The sequence below is a fragment of the Electrophorus electricus genome, chromosome 23 (assembly GCF_041902795.1).
Source record: "Electrophorus electricus isolate QZ-2024a chromosome 23, ASM4190279v1, whole genome shotgun sequence".
Taxonomy (NCBI): Eukaryota; Metazoa; Chordata; class Actinopteri; order Gymnotiformes; family Gymnotidae; genus Electrophorus; species Electrophorus electricus.
In genome coordinates, this window is record NC_137519.1 from 2,410,001 (window position 1) to 2,428,253 (window position 18,253).

The 18,253-nt window shown below is 40.5% G+C and overlaps 3 protein-coding genes and 1 long non-coding RNA gene across 8 annotated transcripts in view; 2 read left to right on the plus strand and 2 right to left on the minus strand.

Annotated features, from left to right (window-relative positions):
• Positions 1-1,038, minus strand: part of LOC113577694 (troponin I, fast skeletal muscle-like) — a 5,263-nt gene extending 4,225 nt beyond the window's left edge. Inside the window, exon 1 of the mRNA XM_027010480.3 lies at positions 922-1,038. The gene's annotated coding sequence lies outside the window, so the exon portion shown is untranslated. The remainder of the gene's footprint in view (positions 1-921) is intronic.
• Positions 1,039-3,529: 2,491 nt separating this feature from the next.
• On the plus strand, positions 3,530-10,683 carry slc8b1 (solute carrier family 8 member B1). 3 transcript variants are annotated; one of them, XM_027010476.3, is made up of 15 exons: positions 3,531-3,988; positions 4,293-4,445; positions 4,698-4,750; positions 5,844-5,901; positions 6,082-6,187; positions 6,402-6,569; positions 6,812-6,931; positions 7,246-7,296; positions 7,647-7,774; positions 8,119-8,260; positions 8,587-8,708; positions 9,013-9,166; positions 9,365-9,445; positions 10,031-10,098; positions 10,263-10,683. In XM_027010476.3, exons 1-15 carry the CDS (start codon positions 3,806-3,808, stop codon positions 10,449-10,451), a joined length of 1,776 nt encoding a protein of 591 aa, XP_026866277.2. In that variant the 5' UTR covers positions 3,531-3,805; the 3' UTR covers positions 10,452-10,683. The 3 variants fall into 3 exon arrangements, with proteins under 3 accessions (XP_026866278.2, XP_026866277.2, XP_081562645.1); XM_027010477.3 differs by lacking the exon at positions 6,812-6,931 and having other exon boundaries at positions 3,530-3,988; XM_081706519.1 differs by lacking the exon at positions 4,698-4,750 and having other exon boundaries at positions 3,848-3,988.
• Positions 9,575-11,309, minus strand: LOC113577695 (uncharacterized). Its single transcript, XR_003410664.3, has 3 exons — positions 11,173-11,309; positions 10,943-11,070; positions 9,575-10,443 (listed from the first exon to the last, which is right to left on the minus strand). It is a non-coding gene; the product is annotated as an uncharacterized LOC113577695 (long non-coding RNA).
• On the plus strand, positions 10,973-16,683 carry snx1b (sorting nexin 1b). Of its 3 annotated transcripts, none has more exons than XM_027010478.3 (15): positions 10,973-11,112; positions 11,933-12,101; positions 12,442-12,581; positions 12,662-12,728; positions 12,834-12,877; positions 12,967-13,108; positions 13,807-13,885; positions 14,079-14,154; positions 14,267-14,380; positions 14,651-14,744; positions 14,837-15,042; positions 15,736-15,879; positions 16,175-16,255; positions 16,421-16,492; positions 16,576-16,683. In XM_027010478.3, the coding sequence occupies exons 1-15, from the start codon at positions 10,993-10,995 to the stop codon at positions 16,624-16,626; spliced, it is 1,599 nt and encodes a 532-aa protein (XP_026866279.2). In that variant the 5' UTR covers positions 10,973-10,992; the 3' UTR covers positions 16,627-16,683. The 3 variants fall into 3 exon arrangements, with proteins under 3 accessions (XP_026866279.2, XP_081562646.1, XP_081562647.1); XM_081706521.1 differs by lacking the exon at positions 10,973-11,112 and adding an exon at positions 11,262-11,754; XM_081706520.1 differs by lacking the exon at positions 16,175-16,255.
• Positions 16,684-18,253: the final 1,570 nt, after the last annotated feature.

Consider the following 18,253-nt stretch of genomic DNA (forward strand, 5'->3'; position numbering starts at 1 on the left):
AAGATTAGATAAGAGATGTGTGTGTGTGTGTGTGTGAGAGAGAGAGAGAGAGAGAAGCATGAAATGTTTGTGGGTGTGTACATGGGGACCAGATGTTATTTGAGTAAAAGGTCACATGCTCACACATACAAAAACAACCCAAGACCCCAACAGCTGAGTGTGTCCCACCATCTCAGGAATTTCCTCAGCTGCTCTGAGATGCAACCAAAATCTTAAAATGTATGTGTGAACTACCACTGAACACTTAGCATTCACAATCACGTACACAGAGTCTCTCAGATTCAAAATGTATTTTATAACTGATATGTGAAACATGTGGAAAGTCAGTTGCTTTTCAGTTTAGTACCAATTTTGATGTAGTTTAATGTTTAACTCAAAAGGTCAGTTAATTGTATCTTTTAGCTATATGCATCACACACATCATAAGAAGGCTAGTTTCTCTCTAGAGACACTAAAATACATGGATCTTTTTTTTTACTATATTACTATCAACACAGGTTTTGTGTTATTAATTCAAATTAAAGAGATAACTTAGATAAAAAATATTGCAGATCCATTTACAGCTGGAGAGTGTACAATGTACAATACAATCAGTTACTCAATTCACATCACTCCCTCCATCACAAACATTCAGCATCACTTTAAGTCACTGTAGCTGTAGTCAAATTATCCCTTCAAATTAAAGACAAAATATCTCTTGAAATAGCTGGTCATTAAGCTTTATTTCTGGAAGAAAACAGCATTGCGTTCTTGTCAGTGAGGTCATTACCTACTAAGATAACACAGCTTTCATTAAGGACCTCTGCTTTCCTTTGCATGTGCATGTGTTGGGTTATCTATGAGTGCTGTGAGTTGAAGCAGGAAACCTAAGCGCTATTAAACTTTGCTGAGGAATGGACCGTACAATTAAATGAATCTCACCTTTCAGCAGAGAGCAAGATGCACGAAGCAGATCAGGTGAACCATGTGGCTGTAAGCCAGAGGGAATGGTCCCATTAGGTGGGTTTATATAGACATTTTGGATTGCCCAGTCAGACAAATCTATTCTAATTATGGAAAGGGATCTCTTCTTAAACCAATGAACAACATGCTCCTCAAATATCCTGCACCCTTAAGTCTCTTCACAGCTTTTGTGCTTGTGGAATCTGGGGGGTGGATTGAGGGGGCAGAGGGGTAACAGCTGAAAGCAGGCCAGCATAGAAAAAACGGCCAAAAACAGGAGCTGCTTAACTTAATTTCACTTATCTGCTCGTTTGAAACTTTCTTGTTTTCCTCTGGTGTGGTTAAATGAACAGTATTGAAAAATGAAATTCACAGTGCAGGCAGAAAGGAGGCTAGAGGCTACGGACCAGAGTTCTCTGGAAAATCAGACATGAGCAGAAAAATCAATTTAAAGCTAGCGTGGGAGGTTTCAGAACATTCAAGTGACATGTGCTGTCAAAATCAGCTTTACAAATGTCTGGGTTCAGCCCAGTTCTGTAAATGAACTGACTAGCCCACACATTAATGGGTTTTGGGCCATGTTCTTAGAGAAAGTTCAGAATTAGTCAATAGTCAATGGCACAAAATACAACACTTATTTCTAAATGGGTGCCTAATGTTTGTAGTGTTTGTAAATTTCTTTGAAACATCTACTATTCTAGCACATGTGAGTAGGATAATTCTATATTTGGAAGATGAAAAACATCTAACAGGTGCAAGATTCAGGAATCAGTGTTTATAGAATACATAATGTCTGAGCCAGATTAAGTACTTTTGTGGACCCAAGATATGAAAAAATGGGGTTCCTTTAAATTAATATTTTATATATGCAATATAAAACAATGAACATAACAGATATGACAGGTTGTAATAATAATAATAAGTAAATAAATAAGTACACCTACATCTCTGATGAGGAGAGAGACAAACAAGCATACAAACAAAAAGAATGAAGACTTGCTGCAGTCTTCATTTGTGGGCCCTACTCTATCATTTCCTTGGAGGTGCCATCATTTAACTTATCGTGATAGAATGCTAAGTCAAAAAAAGAAGAACCTAATAGTAAACGAACATGATTATTATAGTGCTCTCTATATTGTGAGATGTTGTGAATATGGGTGAAGTAGATTCCAAAAAAGTAATGCAAACTGTGACATCCCTGTGGTCATGAGGATCTAGGCTGCAGCCTAGGGGTGTGTGTGTGTGTGTGTGTGTGTGTGTGTGTGTGTGTGTGTGTGTGTGTTTGTATTTTGTCTTATTTTAACTAGTGTGTGTGTGTGTGTGTGTGTGTGTGTGTGTGTGTTTGTATTTTGTCTTATTTTAACTACTGACAACATTTCTCCCAAATAAAATACTGACATTTAGATAATTTATTTGCAGAAAGACCAGTGAAGTCCCTTAGGCAAAGTCCAAAACGCTACCCGCCAACCTCACCAAGAATGAGTTAAAAATAAGAGAGCCACACTGGCTCTCTTATGTCGCCCAGTTCAACAAGGTCTGCGTGTCAGATTCTGGGGGACCAGGGGAATCCGACAAAACAAACCCTCATGAGAGTGGGGCATAGATATCTGTTGGAATATGTGTGTGTGTGTATTGCACATTATATACCCCTATTTTACACACTTTAGTATTTGAACATGCCAAGCAACCTATCCTCTCTTGCTGCCTAGGTACATCAACTCCTGGTGTCATGCTGTTGTTTGAGTGTTTGTTCCTCGGCTGTTATAAAAAGTGCTATATAAATACATTTCACTTTGACTGTGTGTCATATATCTCTTATGTTCTATATTTCCAGCTTTCCAGTTTAGGATTAGACTGTTATCCTTTAATTTTTTCACTCATAAATATTTTGATTTCACAATGAACTTAATGATTTTGAGATTTTCCATTGAAACAGATGCAGCTTTCCTTACATGGATAAATGTTATTTCTTGTTTTCATAATGTATGCGTTTAGTTTTGAACATCAGTAAAAAAAAATATCTGTATTCATTTAGTTCAGAAATCAAATAATTGTGCTTCTTAAGTATTAATTAACAAATATTTCCCCTTTTCTAATATACTGCAAATGCAGTCTTCTTTATTTTGCGTTTTTCTTTCTTTTTTTTTGTTTGCTTTTTGTTTTGCCTTTTTTTAATTACAGATTTTCATTGCAAAGGATAAACCAATCTTTCTCTAATTATTCTCTAAAAAGAATCTTAAATTACAGTGCTTCTGATTAATGCTTTTACTTAGACCCTGGGGTAGTCATTGATGAGTAGGCTATTACCATATTTCAGATAAATCTTGAATTATTATTCTGAGGAATAAAATCATTTTACTCTACTGATTTAATTCTATATCTATAATTCATAAATCTCTCTGCATGTTATTTTTCGTTTACTTTCCCCGTCCTTTGGGCATTGTTTTTTGATGTATACTACAGTCGATTATAATGGCGATTCCAAGTTTGGAAATATAAAACAGTCCTTTACATTAATGCCAAAGAGAAATAAGGTCGCCTGCGTGTCGACAATCCTACGTAAAAGGACGTTACATGACGTCACGTTAGAGGAAGTAAAGTAGCTCAAACATCTCAAATCTTTCGTTAAAGCGTATCGTTGAACTGCCGGACGGCTTGAGCCTGCGTTTGTTTATAGGACAAGCAGTTTGAGTTCACGTCCAAAGAAATCATAGCTTATATGAACGGATATCTAAATATGTATAGATTGTGGATATGATCACGTGTGGAAAACAAGCGCTTGTATAGCAATGCCTGCTCTGTTTAGGAAGTGAGTCCACAGCAATGCTGTGTCTTATGGTGACTTATAGCCCCATGTTCAGGAATGAGATCCGTGCTTTTAATCGCGACGCTAATAACAGCTCTGAGATCGGACTATGTAGCCTCTCAGAACCCGAGTGCCTTGTCTCAGCTGACGGCAGTAAACCGGACGGCTTCGGGAAATAACCGTGCAAAGGAAAATGCAATCACGCCGACTGTATATGTACTGAAAAACAGTCAAGATCAGGTAAGTTGAATTTTTGACATTTCTGTGGACAAAATTAAGTAAGTGAGAAGTAGTGTTGTGTGGTTCTGTCACTTCACTTAAAATGGGTATGTTCTTGTGCATATGCATATGTGCATACCCTATTATTTAAACCCACAGATTATGCATTTTAAACTCAGTTTTAAAATACTCCAGAATTTACTTACAGATAGGGAAGTGTTTTAATTTGTCCAAGAGGATTCCTTGTTATTTCTGGAATGTGACTAAGCCAGTTTTTTAACACTTTCCAACCATGATGTTGTATTCTGTACTCATCTTTTGCCAGTGTGATAAGGTGATGAACCTTTCTGCCAGCCAGCGCTGTGAGTTTGTTCGGAGCACCCCAGACTGTGCTGCAGATGGTGGCTTCATTAACTATCCCTGGATCACCTTTTGCTTGTTGTCCCCCAAACTCCTACCTCTCGCCATCTTCCTTTATGTAAGCGTCATTGCATCTTAGAATAAATCACACAAGAAAGTATCAAGGCTGTGTGTGTGTGTGTGTGTGTGTGTTTGTAAGGGAGGAAGACTCAGAAAGATAATCATAGACTCAAAAACACATTAAAAGTCAACCAAGAGGGCTCTTGCATAGTGCTGAATTCAAGGGCCCACATATGAAGAATCATAATTTCATGAATTGTCATTGATTAATGTACTGTTTTTATTTTCACACATTTTCTCTCCTCAACAGATTGTGTGGCTTTTGGTCTTGTTCCTGGTTCTAGGACTGATTGCATCAGAATTGTTAGTATTTATTGATTGATTGATTATGGATCGATTGCATAACATAGTTTCCCTGCTTTAAACCTTGTAATCATCAGAATCACCTATTTGTACTGGACTCTGGCCCTATTTGTACTGCACCCCAGGGCTTGAGCCAGTCACCCCAGGTATATTGCAGTCCTCTGTAGTCCTAGAACAGTAGTCATCAATGTAGATCTGCAGTAATCTGGAACAGTTAGAGTTTACCACTTTGTAGTAGGGCAGTGAGGCAGGCAGTTAGCAGCTGGGATTAAGACCATGAACTTTTGACCTCTTGCCAACTTGCTGAGTTGTAATCAGCCCATATGCACTTATCAAGCAGCCTGACTTTAGCTAGTCAGCCTAATCAGCACTGTGAAAATAAGAATGGCAGTCGTGTCACTCCCATAATGCTACAACTGCTGTGTGTTTTCCTAAAAATTATAAACACTCTTAGGCAATTAGGTCTGATGATTTCTATTGTAGCATAATAAACATGACGATAATTCCCTGATATGTGATGATTATCTAATTGTGCCAGGTAACCGTAGGTTACTGGGTTGTAGCTCCTGTATTGGACTTTGTAAACTAGTAGATAAGAAAGAGAAAGGGAAGTTGCAGTTTCCACATTCTGGCAAACAGCACGTGCACTTTACTTTCAGTAGTTCCACAATCCCACAATTCCCAACATGTGGTTCCAAAATCCTGTAATATACAGGATCCACAATCCTGTAATATACAGGATTGTGTATTACATTATAAATCTGAAGAAGATTTATATAACTCTGAAGAAGTCAAACATTGCTTTACAGTAGAGATCACACAGATGAACACATTTATACACTGGAAAGGAATAGTAAAAGAAAAGACAAAACTGAAATTATTTAATTAATTTAATTAATTATTAATTAAGTGAAAAAGAATGTTTTGTATGCATTGTTGACTTTCTAAGGGTTTTATCTTGAATGCCAGTAAAAATGGAATTGCAGTAATCAGTCATGCTAAAGGCCTGGGTGTATTTTTTTTTTAGATGCAAACATGGAGAGATTTTACGAACATGTGCTCAACATTGATTTTTTGATTATTATTTCTATAGTTTTTGTCCCAACCTTTCCGCCATCTCTTCCACTTTGAGGCTGACCCATAATGTGGCTGTATCCTTTAACCAATCAAAGCGTGAGTGAGCGGCTCTCGTCAAGTCAACCCATAAACATATTCACAACAGATTCTCTCTTGTTCCATCGTATCATTGCTGCTATCTCTGAAGTCATAGCAGATGTATAGTTCTATAGGGGCTCCATTGACGTTGCTTTCCATGACATATTGGAATGTAGGGAGTGACATTCCTAGCACTTGGGAATGGCGCTCCAGATGTGTTCAGTGCCATGGCCGCGTTCTCTCATCCACAAACGGCTGGTCTGGCCATCGGAGCCCTGTTTGGTAAGTCTGCAGATGTAGCAGTAATAAACAGTACGAACAACATAGAAACCTTTAAGGGTTCTTGCCTGTTGGTCACACTGTAAATCGCTATTACCCTATGCATATGTTTTAAAAGAAAACAACACTAAGCACAATTTAGAAGGGGTGTCATAACGCCGTGGAATTCTAATTAAATTGTTTTTGGTTTGATGTGCTATGTGGTTTTCCCTTTAAGGGGCTGGGATCTTTGTGACCACAGTTGTTGCCGGGAGCATTGCCCTGGTGAAGCCCTTCACGGCAGCCTCCCGCCCCTTTCTGCGTGATGTCATCTTCTACATGGCTGCTGTGTTTTGGACTTTCATCATCTTATACAGGGGGCACATTGATCTGAGAGAAACCTTTGGTACGACCCCTTCCTTTACACATCTCCTATAAATCACTTCTGCATGGTCCTTTATTTCATCTTCTCTATGGAGCATTCGTTCCCTCCTTCTATTGGTCATATTTCCTCACTTTGTTTGCATAACCTCCCATGTCCATGTTGTGCCACAAATAATGTCTCTGTTGCTATGTGGAAGCCTCTATCTCGCCCCTTGTCTCTTTGCCTCTTCCAACTTCTCTCTCTGCCTTCCTGTTGTCCTGTAGGATATCTGGGGCTGTACATCCTGTATGTTGTAACAGTGGTCGTGAGTGCATGTGTCTATAATCGGCGGATACGATCTCACAGTGGAACAGTACAGGACTCAGTACAGGAGTTTGACCACAGTGAGGAGGGCCTTTGTTGTTTTCACAAACTCTTTTTTTTGTAACCTGTTTAAAAAAATGTGGTTTAATAATTGTATTATTTAATAACTTGGACTCAGTTGCATTGATTGTATTGCTGTTGAGCTCCTACTATTATTTATGATCATATATATAAACAAGTTATTGTACAGTGTCAGCAGCAAGTCTGTAAGATACAAAAGACTCTTAGACTTAGTAAAAAACTCACAAAAAGATCATATTAGCATTAGAGAGGAAAATGACCTTGCTCCTCGGGGGATTTTATATTTGTGTCTCTGTTCTCTGTGTGACTGCAGACATAGAGAATTCCTATACAGAAAACCTTAATGGAAACATACACGTGCAAGGTATGCTATTCTTTTAAACACAATAATGCTGTACTCACCTGGGTTCTAAGTATCCAGGCATATCAGTGGGGCCCGGTTATTGTGAAATCTGCATCTTATGTCAGTGAAGCATTGGATTTTTTTGTTTTAAGCAAGTACTGTTGAAATATGAGGAAATATGTGTTCCCTGCAGAAAGCTGACTGCTTCCTCTGTGACTAGAGTTCCTCTGCCGATAAATTTTACTGTTTTGTGGCTCACCATTTTACACCATTGAAAGTGGTTAAGGGTCTTTGTGTGTGTGTGTGTGTGTGTGGGTGGGTGGGTGGTCTCTACGTGTGTCTGTGTGTGTATGTTTTCTTGCGTTTCTCAGATGAGTATGAGCCCTTGCTCCCCTTCACTGAGTCAACCGCTAACATCTTTCTGAAAGCCATTAACCCTGTCGACACTAGGACCTGGAGAAGGAGCCACTGGGGCTGGAAAGTGCTGAAAATCATCCAGGTTGAATGCACTCAGTAAACTTCAGCCATATATGAAGGGAGATGAGATGTTTATGGAATGATGTCGTGCGATACAGTAGACTTGTGCCCAATTCATACCTGTAGAATTGACACAAGATGTTCTGTCATGTCTAATAGTCTTTTTGGTTTCCCGGTTATCTTCAGTTGGGTTGTGATTTGCTGGCTCTGGGGCAATGGCCTTTGCTTTATATGTTTCATCAATTTTATAGCTGAAAAAAATAATTTCAAGTCTTTCATAGAGTAAACTCCCTGACACTAATGTAATATAATATCGCGCTTGATCTCTCAATCTCATTCTCTCTTGCTTGCTCTCATTCTCTCTAGCTCCCATTTGAGATGGTGTTGCTGTTGACAGTTCCACTTGTGGACTCAGATAAGGAAGATCGAAACTGGAAACGGCCTCTGAACTGCCTGCACCTCATCACAGCACCACTGGTGTGTGTGCTTACCTTCAAATCAGGGATCTGTAAGTGTCTCTGCATGTAAATAAATGATAATAGAATGTTTGTTTTTGCTGATCTTTATTGTAATACATTTCTGTTCCTACATTAGAATGAGCAAGCCAAAAAATGTGATCTGTCAGATTTACTTTACCTGTCCAAAAATATGGATTGATGATTTATTATTTTTAATAGTTCTAGCCAGATCTGATTTTAGTCATTTTCCCTTATATCTGTGCATCAGCTTCAGAGGTAAGCCACACCTGTGGTATGTAAGTGTCCCTTATATATACACCATATGTTGATATAGAATGATATTGCATAGTATTTTCCCTGTCTGACTGTATTGTAGATGGTCTGTACCTAATCGAGGGAGCGATTCCGGTATGGTTGCTGACAGCCTTAATTGGAGTCTTCCTCTCTGGCATGGTTTTCTACTCCACCACTAATGAGCATCCCCCTCCATACCACTTTGTAAGAGTTAGCATCCCAACATCCTCTTCATTACCCCAGTGTCTAGTATCTCTTCCCATCAATTCTCCCTTCACTCCAACATTTAAAAATAAATTAATTTAAATGTTATCTTAGCTGCAGAAGGTACCTGCCTGTCATAAAGTACACTGGAACTATGTAAAATAGGTTTACACAGTTCTTGGATGTGTTCCTAAAGTATATTGCTTTTATGTTAAATTATGTCTGAATTCCATTTACAATATTTTGGATAGTGTACATGTCATTTTATATGTGGTGTTTTGTGTGTGTGTGTGTGTGTGTGTAGCTTTTCTCTTTACTGGGATTTGTAGTAAGTGCTTTATGGATCAATGTGGTGGCATCAGAAGTTGTTAATGTGCTGCACCTGCTCGGGGTCATTCTCCGCCTCAGTAACACTGTGCTGGGTCTCACATTACTTGCATGGGGAAACAGCATTGGAGGTACACATATACACACAATGCCGTGCACTTCATGAGACTCATATTCTGCCAAATGCAAAACATGTACTACTGTTTAAAGTTTATCCTTAAATTTCTCCTTAAATTCCAGTTGTGTGTGTGTGTGTGTGTGTGTGTGTGTGTGTGTGTGTGTGTGCGCGCGCGCGCGCGCGCGCGTGCGTGCATTTTCCCTTCACACAGACTGCTTTGCTGACATCACAATTGCCCGACAGGGTTACCCAAGAATGGCCATCTCGGCCTGTTTCGGAGGAATTATATTTAGTATCCTTTTACTGTTGATTCTTGTCTTGCAAAACATTGCTATTTGAAGATAACATTTAAGCATCCATTAGCATATTTTATCAGAGGTTCGTCATTTACTTATGGTACAAAAATAGGGCTGCAACTATATGATTTATTCATCGTTTTTAATAGCAGTATTTTCAGTACTGATATCACTGCAAAATGAACCCTGTATTATTTTTATTGTGCTCTACATACTTCCTGGATGTCAGACATTCCATTGTAAAATATTTTAACTGAACTTGATCAGACATAATTCAGTTCAATTAAATTCAGTTGAATTATTTGATTGTATGTAATTTGTGTTTATATGTTTTGCTGACACATACAATCAAACAAATAAATATAATTTGGTAAAGGCAAATCATAAACCATGGCTAATCAAGGGTTCATTTTCAATTTAATTAATTTCATACTGCAAGCCATATCAAATAGCAATATAATGCCAATATAATAATGCCAGTTCTATGCTGTCATGTGTATTCCCAGTTTTACAAAAGCACTCAAGAACTACCTCCCTGTCATTCAGTTCACATTCACACAGATCTTAACTGGCTATTTCAGACATGCTGTTTGGAGTTGGTCTTGGTTGCCTTCTGCAGATGTTGACACACAACAACGGTTTTGTAATGGTACATCTGATCCACGAAATAATCCAGTTCCTTCCTTTCTGTCAGATTGTGCTTGTTTTATGATCGTCTGCACCATGGTTCAGAGACTGGATGGAGGTGTGAGCTGATCAGCATTAACGTGAACACTTATATATGTGTCCTGCTCTGCTCTGTTCTGGGTTCAGCTCCAACCGGAGGGGTTGCTGTGCTGGGTCCTGGCAGCAGCTCTAGGGCTTTCTCTGGTTCTCTCCTTTGTGCTGGTTCCACTGCAATGCTTCCACCTCAGCCGGGCCTATGGCGTCTTCCTCCTGCTCTTCTATGTTGTCTTCCTCATCATCGCACTCCTCACTGAGTTTGGAAAGATCTCTGTGTGAAGATAGTGCAAACACTGGGCTAGTGCAAGAATATTTTGTGACTTTTAAAATGTAATAATATTGATCATTTTTATTTACTTTGAAAGTGTACTTTTTACAATGATGTAAAGATGCTGATAACATTTTAGATTGTTTTTAAGTATGACAGAATGTTGACGTATAAATCTGGAGACTGTTTGATTATAATAAAGGGAACCCTTGGAGAGAAAATAAAGCTTGATGTTAAATTTGATTTTTAAGAAGCTCGTTCTTTAAATATTAATATTTGCTCATATAACTTTCTACGTTTTATCTACTGTTAGCCCAGAATAGATAATATAGTAATTTGCGGTCAGCACCAGCAGGTGGCAGTGCAACAGCGTTTATTTCAACCCGGGAACACAACCTGGCACTCAGGCGCAGGATGTTGTTACCGTTTTGTTTGCCTCCGTTATCGGTCAACCTCGCCTCATTTTCAAGTTAGAAAGTCAGTGAAGAAACAAGCTACCTACCACCCGGTTTATTTTTTGTTTTTGTCATTTCTGGTAAAAGCAGGTAAACAATGTCGGTTAGTTCATTGCGAAATCCCCCTCCTTTTCTGGATGGTGAAGATCAGGAGCCAGAATACGATACAAGGGACCTGGACAGCGACGACGGAGAGGATATTTTCACTGGTAGAAGCGTGAGTAGCCTGGCTCGTCTGGACAGCTATCGTGACTGTTTACTCAAAGTTGTATCTTACCTTATATTTCAGCCAGAAAACGTTTGTTCGGGCGCAGTTTATGTTGCGAGGGGAAAAGTTAGCCAGTAAGCTAGATGGAGCTGGCTGCCGACTTGTCTGGCTAGCATGTTAGCTATCTAGCCTGCAAACCAGCAAAGTGCTCACACATACCTAAGATAGCAGCTTTTTACTGCCAACCCACTTCAGTCTACCGAGCGAGTCCGCATTTTTATTGTAATCACCCGGAGTAAAATTTGCCACTTTATGATGTTTTCGCCACACGAGGCTAGCCAGCAGACTAGCTGTGGTCAACGGAGTGAAACTGGCTAGTTACGTCCAACGCCAAAGTCAAGTGGATTAGCTGTTTGATCGCCTAGACCACACCCCCTGGCGAGTCACTTGACCACACCCCCTGGCGACAGTCACTTGACCACACCCCCTGGCGACAGTCACTTGACCACACCCCCTGGCGACAATCACTAGACAGCGTTTGAGCTCTTCCTTTTCTTTGCCTGATTTTAGCTATTTCAAAGAGCCTTTTCGTGGATACCGACCCTCAGACCATACTCAGACCATCCAGTATTCTTGCGTTCTCAGGTTTCCGTAAGCATGCTCTAAAGTGATTGTCTCTAGTAGTCTCTAGTGGTTGTCTCTGGTAGTTTGATATTGCCCTGTTTTGTTTCTAGCTCACACCTGCTCTTCATCACAGTTTGTAGACACACAATATTTTAATGTTCAAATGCTAAATTTACTTGTCATTGTTATGCACACCCATCTACAGAATAAACCATTCACACCAACACCACCAGAGACGGATCCTCCCACAGATATCTTTAGCGAAGAAGGGTACACGGTCCAGACCCCCATCAAGCACCCGTCGCTCCACACCAACATTTTGGAACCAAAATTTAATGGCATTCAGTCTGACGAAGAGCTGGATTTATTTGCAGGTAAACATATCCAACCCACTAACCACACCAATTCGGGTGCTTTGGTCTGATTTACATTTGAGCAATGCATTCACAACCCAAAGGAGGGCTGATGCCAGTTTGATAATAGACTCTATTCCAGTAACAGACACTATCATAACTAGGCTTCTATAGATAATATACAGTATGGATAGAGTAGACTATACATCAGTAGTTCAGACTGCAGTGTCAAACAACGAATATTTTGATTTGTTTTCTTTAATTACTTTAATTCCCATTTGTGATCTGTTGGTCTGATAAGTCTTGCGACTTATCATAAAATGCTGTTCGTAACACAGAGATTTTCATGTTTGGACCCCAGAGGCCACTGTAGAGCTGACCTTAACCACGCCAAACAGCCAAGGGAGAAAGGAGGTCTGTCCGACAGGACCTCATTTTAGCATCTTAAATGCGCATAGCAGTTTACGCATGCCTGACACTTCCAACAAGACCATGGAGGAGGTACCTAATCCAGTCAGTCAATAGAAACCTAGCAGCTGTGTTATCCCTAAAGCCACTGCTACAGTGCATTTTGCTTGCAGCTGGAAGAGGAGGAACATGGAGATACATTTGAGCTTAATATTGCTGTCACCAATCCTGAAAAGATGGGTATGTTAAGCCATTCCAGGTTGTGTAGTCTAAACATTTCTCTTAACAGTATGGCAGAGTTTCCTTCTTTACTGGATCATTAGTTCTTGGTTTCATGTCCTGCAGGAGATGGCATGAATGCTTTCATGACCTACAAAGTGTCCACTCAGGTTTGCTGATCAAAACCTAATTTTACTAAAATGCTTTGTGATGTATAAATAAGAACAGACCCTTACTGGACTCTATCCCTCCCTCTCAGACTAGTCTGCCAGCATTCCGCAGTAAAACGTTCTCAGTACGTCGGAGATTCAGTGATTTCCTGGGTTTGTATGAGAAGCTGTTGGTCAAACAGAGTCTGATGGGGTGCATCATACCTCCACCGCCTCAGAAGAGCGTGGTTGGTAAGAAGGCTCGCTTTACCTTTCACCTCACTGACTCCTTACATTGATGTCTAAACCCCACAGAGCCTCTTGTGATCATTGTGCACTGTGTTCTTGTAGTAATTCACAAATCAGACAGAAGAGTGGTAGTGGTAATGTGGTAGTATTTTGGGGCACTGCTCACCCTCAAAGACGCAAGTCAAGAGTCTGGTATTTTGTTTAGTTTTTTTTCTCCCATTCAGACACGCATGATACAGTACATTAATGGCTTGGAAATGACTTGAATCTTCCAGGAGCAGGAAATACACCAACCCCTGTAGTCTTCTGTTCATGTGTAGATAATTGATCTAGACACATTCACTGTGCATAACATACAGATGCCATTATTAGCTAACAATATCTGATTCGCTGAAAGATGCAAAACAAGTGTGTTCAAAGGTACAAAAACATCAAAAAAGGATACAGGTGGGCATTTTTCATGTGTATTAAATATGAAACAACTGCATGGCACCAATTATAACCAAAATCAGCCTATGGAAGTCGAGTCACTATATTGTAATATATAGTGTTTTATACACTGCGTTTGTGGTGGGGTTTTTTAATATGCTTTATGGAGCATATTAATTGTTGATTGTGTTCAAATGGTTGTTTGTAATTCTTAGATTTGGGAAATGTTATATTTGCCTGACTAATTGTGTATGCATGCATTAATGTATCAGGTATGACTAAAGTCAAGGTAGGAAAGGAGGATCCATCTTCAGCAGATTTTGTGGAGAAGAGAAGAGCAGCACTAGAGAGGTGACCTTTCTCATTATTGATTCTGAAACTCAGACACAGACTATCCTTTAGAAATATTTTAATGCACTAGTTTAAGTCTAAATATAGTTCATGATATAACGTGTGTTCTATGACATTAAGATTTAGGGATAAGTTTGTAGTCAAGGTTGGTGCTTTATTTTTGTTTATATTTGTGTGCAATTTGCAATTTCAGGTATCTCCAAAGGGTGGTGGTGCACCCTGCTCTATTGCAGGATCCTGATGTTCAAGAATTTCTGGAAAAAGAGGAGGTGTGTTCAGTTTTACTGTAAACTCACCAGTCACAGCCAGTTCCTCTGAAGAGAATTGTCTAGATCAATGAATTGTCTAGATCAATGTATTCGTGTGTGTGTCTTCTGTCAGTTGCCCAGGGCAGTGAATACTCAGGCTCTGAGTGGATCTGGTTTCCTCAAGATGATAAACAAAGCATCAGACGCCGTGAATAAGATGACCATAAAAATGAATGAGTCTGATAACGTAAGACTTGACCGCATAACAAAAGAGCAGCTAAAATTAGATTTATCACCATTGTCATCATCGTCTGTTGGGCTTTTTGCATCTAGCTGTTTCTAATAATGTGCCTAACGTCTGCAGCAGTAACTGTAGGTATGTATGTTTACGTCTGCAGGGGTAACTGTAGGTTTGTATGTTTACGTCTGCAGGGTGTGTATGTTTACGTCTGCAGGGGTAACTTTAGGTGTGCATGTTTTACGTCTGCAGGGGTAACTGTAGGTGTCTATGTTGTAGTGGTTCGAGAGCAAGCTGCAGGAGGTTGAGAATGAAGAGCAGTTGTTGAGGAGGCTTCATGCTTCATTTGACTCGCTGGTCAATCACAGGAAGGGTGAGACCCAAAGGTCCAAACATGAATTTCAAAGAATGACCTCATCATTGCCAAGCCATCGGAGCTGAAGTGAGTCTCTGTGTCTTGTGCAGAATTGTGCAGCAGCACTGCCATGTTTGCGAAGAGCGTGGCGATGCTGGGCAGCTCTGAGGAGAACTCGGCGCTGTCTAGGGCGCTGTCCCAGCTGGCTGAGGTGGAGGACAAGCTGGAGCAGCTGCAGCAGGAGCAGGCCTTCAGTGACTTCTTCATCTTCACCGAGCTGCTTGCAGACTACGTGAGACTACTCGGGGCTGTGCGTGTAAGTTGCAGGATCTGAGTGTCCTTTAAAAAAAAACTCTGAAAGTTTGTGATTGTTCTTTTATTGCATGACACCCACCTTACTAGAAACAACTACTGTGCGCTTACACGTACTGGTCACTTTGCACTGACGCACTTACTCACTTGTTCATCAATAGTCAGGTTCTGACCACACTGCTCATTGCTTACCAGATACTATTAGCATGGCAAACTCTTTTCAGCACAGCAGAAACATTAACGTGTTAACAGGGTAATGTTGGTATGATTCTGTCAGAAGTGTTGCCAGTGACACTACTGGGTGGGAAGAGGTCTCCACTGTGAGAAATTGCACAGATTTTGAGGGCAAATTAATCTGTTAGGACAAGTAGACTTTCTTAATAGTATGTTGGTACAGTCACATTTTGGAAGTTCCAACATGAAGAACCTTGAACAGAAAGGTGTTGAACTGATCCCCTGGAGTTGGAATAGTCACAGAGAAGTGGAGAAAATGACGAGACTAAATTGTGAACACACCGCTTGGATCCTGGTGCTCGAGGATTCACGCCAACTATAAGGCTGGTGGTCATCGATTCCACATATTCCATCCAGTCTAACACAGAGACATGGAGGCAGCTAGGTACATTTTTCATAGGTGCTATTTATTGTTTGCAAGAATGCATTGCTACCGCTGTGTAATGTTGTGGTTTGTTGTCAGGGCTGTTTTGAGCAGCGTGTGAAAGCCTGGCAGCGCTGGCAGGAAGCTCAGAGCACTCTCCAGAAGAAAAGGGAAGCAGAAGCCAAACTGCTCTGGGCCAACAAACCTGACAAGCTGCAGCAGGCTAAGGACGACATCACTGAGGTCAGTACAGAACGCGGTCCTTCTACACAAAGCTGGCACAAAGCATCAGATCAGTGCAAGAGCAGAATGCACTGTATACATTTGTATAGTACAAAGACTCAAGTATGCAACAGCTAACCTGAATATATTGTTTTTACATTTTGCACAAGGGCTCCCTTAACAAAGTAGGCTTTGTTCTGTGTGGTTTTCCCTGCCTAAGTAAAAGGGTGACATTTATTTGAACTAGAGCCACACACTGAGGCATAGCAGTTAACATCTTTTTTAAGGGCTAGCTTCCCTTTATCTCTCTGTACAGTGGGAGGCTAAAGTGGGTCAGAGCGAGCGGGATTTTGAGCGGATCAGCTCCACCTTAAGGAAGGAAGTGCACAGGTTTGAGGTGAGACCAGAAACGTGCACACAGAGCTAGAGGGGCAAGTGTTGATGGTAATACAGAATTCCACAGCAAATGGAGAGGGCGTGCGAATGTCTAGCGAAGCTCTTACTTTATCTGACAGCCAATCTTCTGCATGTGCATTGTGTTTGTCGTGTGTCACCCCTCCAGAAAGAGAAGTGCAGAGATTTCAGACACCACATAGTGAAATACCTGGAGTCTCTCCATCGCACACAGCATCGGGTGAGTGATGAGGCAGGAGGCAGGAGGCGGGGAGGGAGACATCCAGTTGACTTGTTGATTGATTCTTTACTCTTCTCTTGCAGCTGGTGAAATGTTGGGAGACATTCCTACCTGAAGCTAAAGCCATCGTGTGAAATCTTCACCTAAAGACCAACTTTGTAACTGCCCTCTACACATTTCTGACGTCTAAGCACCACCACACTCACACCTAAAATACAAGCGCACACAGATAACACATGCATAGTGCAGAGGGACAATCAAATTCCACATTCCTGCGGTATCCTTCGTTCAGATGAAATTTACAGAAACTTATTTTGTGATGTGAGAAACTGCAGTGTTGATACTTTTTCACCCAATTTAAGCTTATATTGTCCTATAGTACTATTCCTAATGCACTACAACTGTCTTGAAACTTTAGTAGCTCAAGCTGTCAGAATATTCAAAAATGTGTGGTAATGACTGACTGAAAGCCTACAACAAAAACATCTCACAAGCTAAAGTCTAATAAAACAAACCAATGAATGTACTATGGTATGGAGATCTGCTTGACTCCATGTGAGTTTATATGTCTACAGTACAATGAGTTTTGGGTTAAAAAGTATCAAAACATATCCTTATGAAGAAAGGTATAGGTATATTTTGGGCATCTGCATCTTAAAGATTGAGTTTAAATGTTATGATTCCTCTAGACGGAAGACCATTCGGCTCCAGACCTCAAAGTTAATTTGCAATCCTGATTATTAAACACTATAGGCGCACACACCCACAAACACCATTTCAGCTATAACAGTCTCCACTGTTCTCTGAAGGCTTTCCACAAGATTTTGAAGTCTGTAGGACTGTATGCCCATTCAGTCGAACAAGCATACGTGAGGTCCGTCACTGACGTTCCATTTCATCCCAGAGGTGACGAGTGGGGTTGAGGTCAGGGCTCTGTGCAGGCCCTTGGAGTTCCTAAACACCAAAACTGACATGTTTTAATAAACCCCACTTTGTGCAGAGACAGTCATGTTAGAACAGGAAAGGTCCTTCCCAATCTTCCACAAATTTAGAAGCATACCATTTTATAAAATGTCTTTGCTTTGTATGATGTAACAATATTACCGTACACTGGAGCTAAGGGGCCCAAACCCTGAAAACCAGCCCCAGACTATTCTCTCCTACACCAAACTGCACTGTTCACCCTGTGCATAGTAATGGCTAGCATTCTCCTAGCATCCATCAAGCTTGGATTCATTCATCAGACTGCCAGAAAATGAAGGGTGATTCATTGCTCTAGAGTCCAGTGACCACATGATTTACGGTTAGTTTGTCATTGTACATAGTGATATTAGGCTTGTTGGCACCTGCAGGGCCATTTTTACACACAACACACTTGATCACTAGGCAGCCTGACTGAGCCTGAGTCTCAGGCGGAGGCTGTATGGTCTACTGCTTCGATGCTAAGCTCTCCGTGCTTCCATTTCACCATAACGGCATTTATAGTTGAAAAGAGTCCATCTAGCTGATGCTTCACAAACTACTTGTGGCAAATGTGGCATAGCATGACAGTGCCATGTTTAAAGTCACAGATGTTCAGTATGACCCATTCCACTATCACCATGTGTTTATGGCTATTTCATGGCAATGTACTTGGTTTTATACAACTGTTAGGAGTGGGTGTGGCTGCCCCAGGCTCTAATGCCTAAATCAGTATGTCCACATACTTTTGGCCATAAAGCATTATTACATGTAGTTGAGCATTTCTTGTAGCTGACTGGC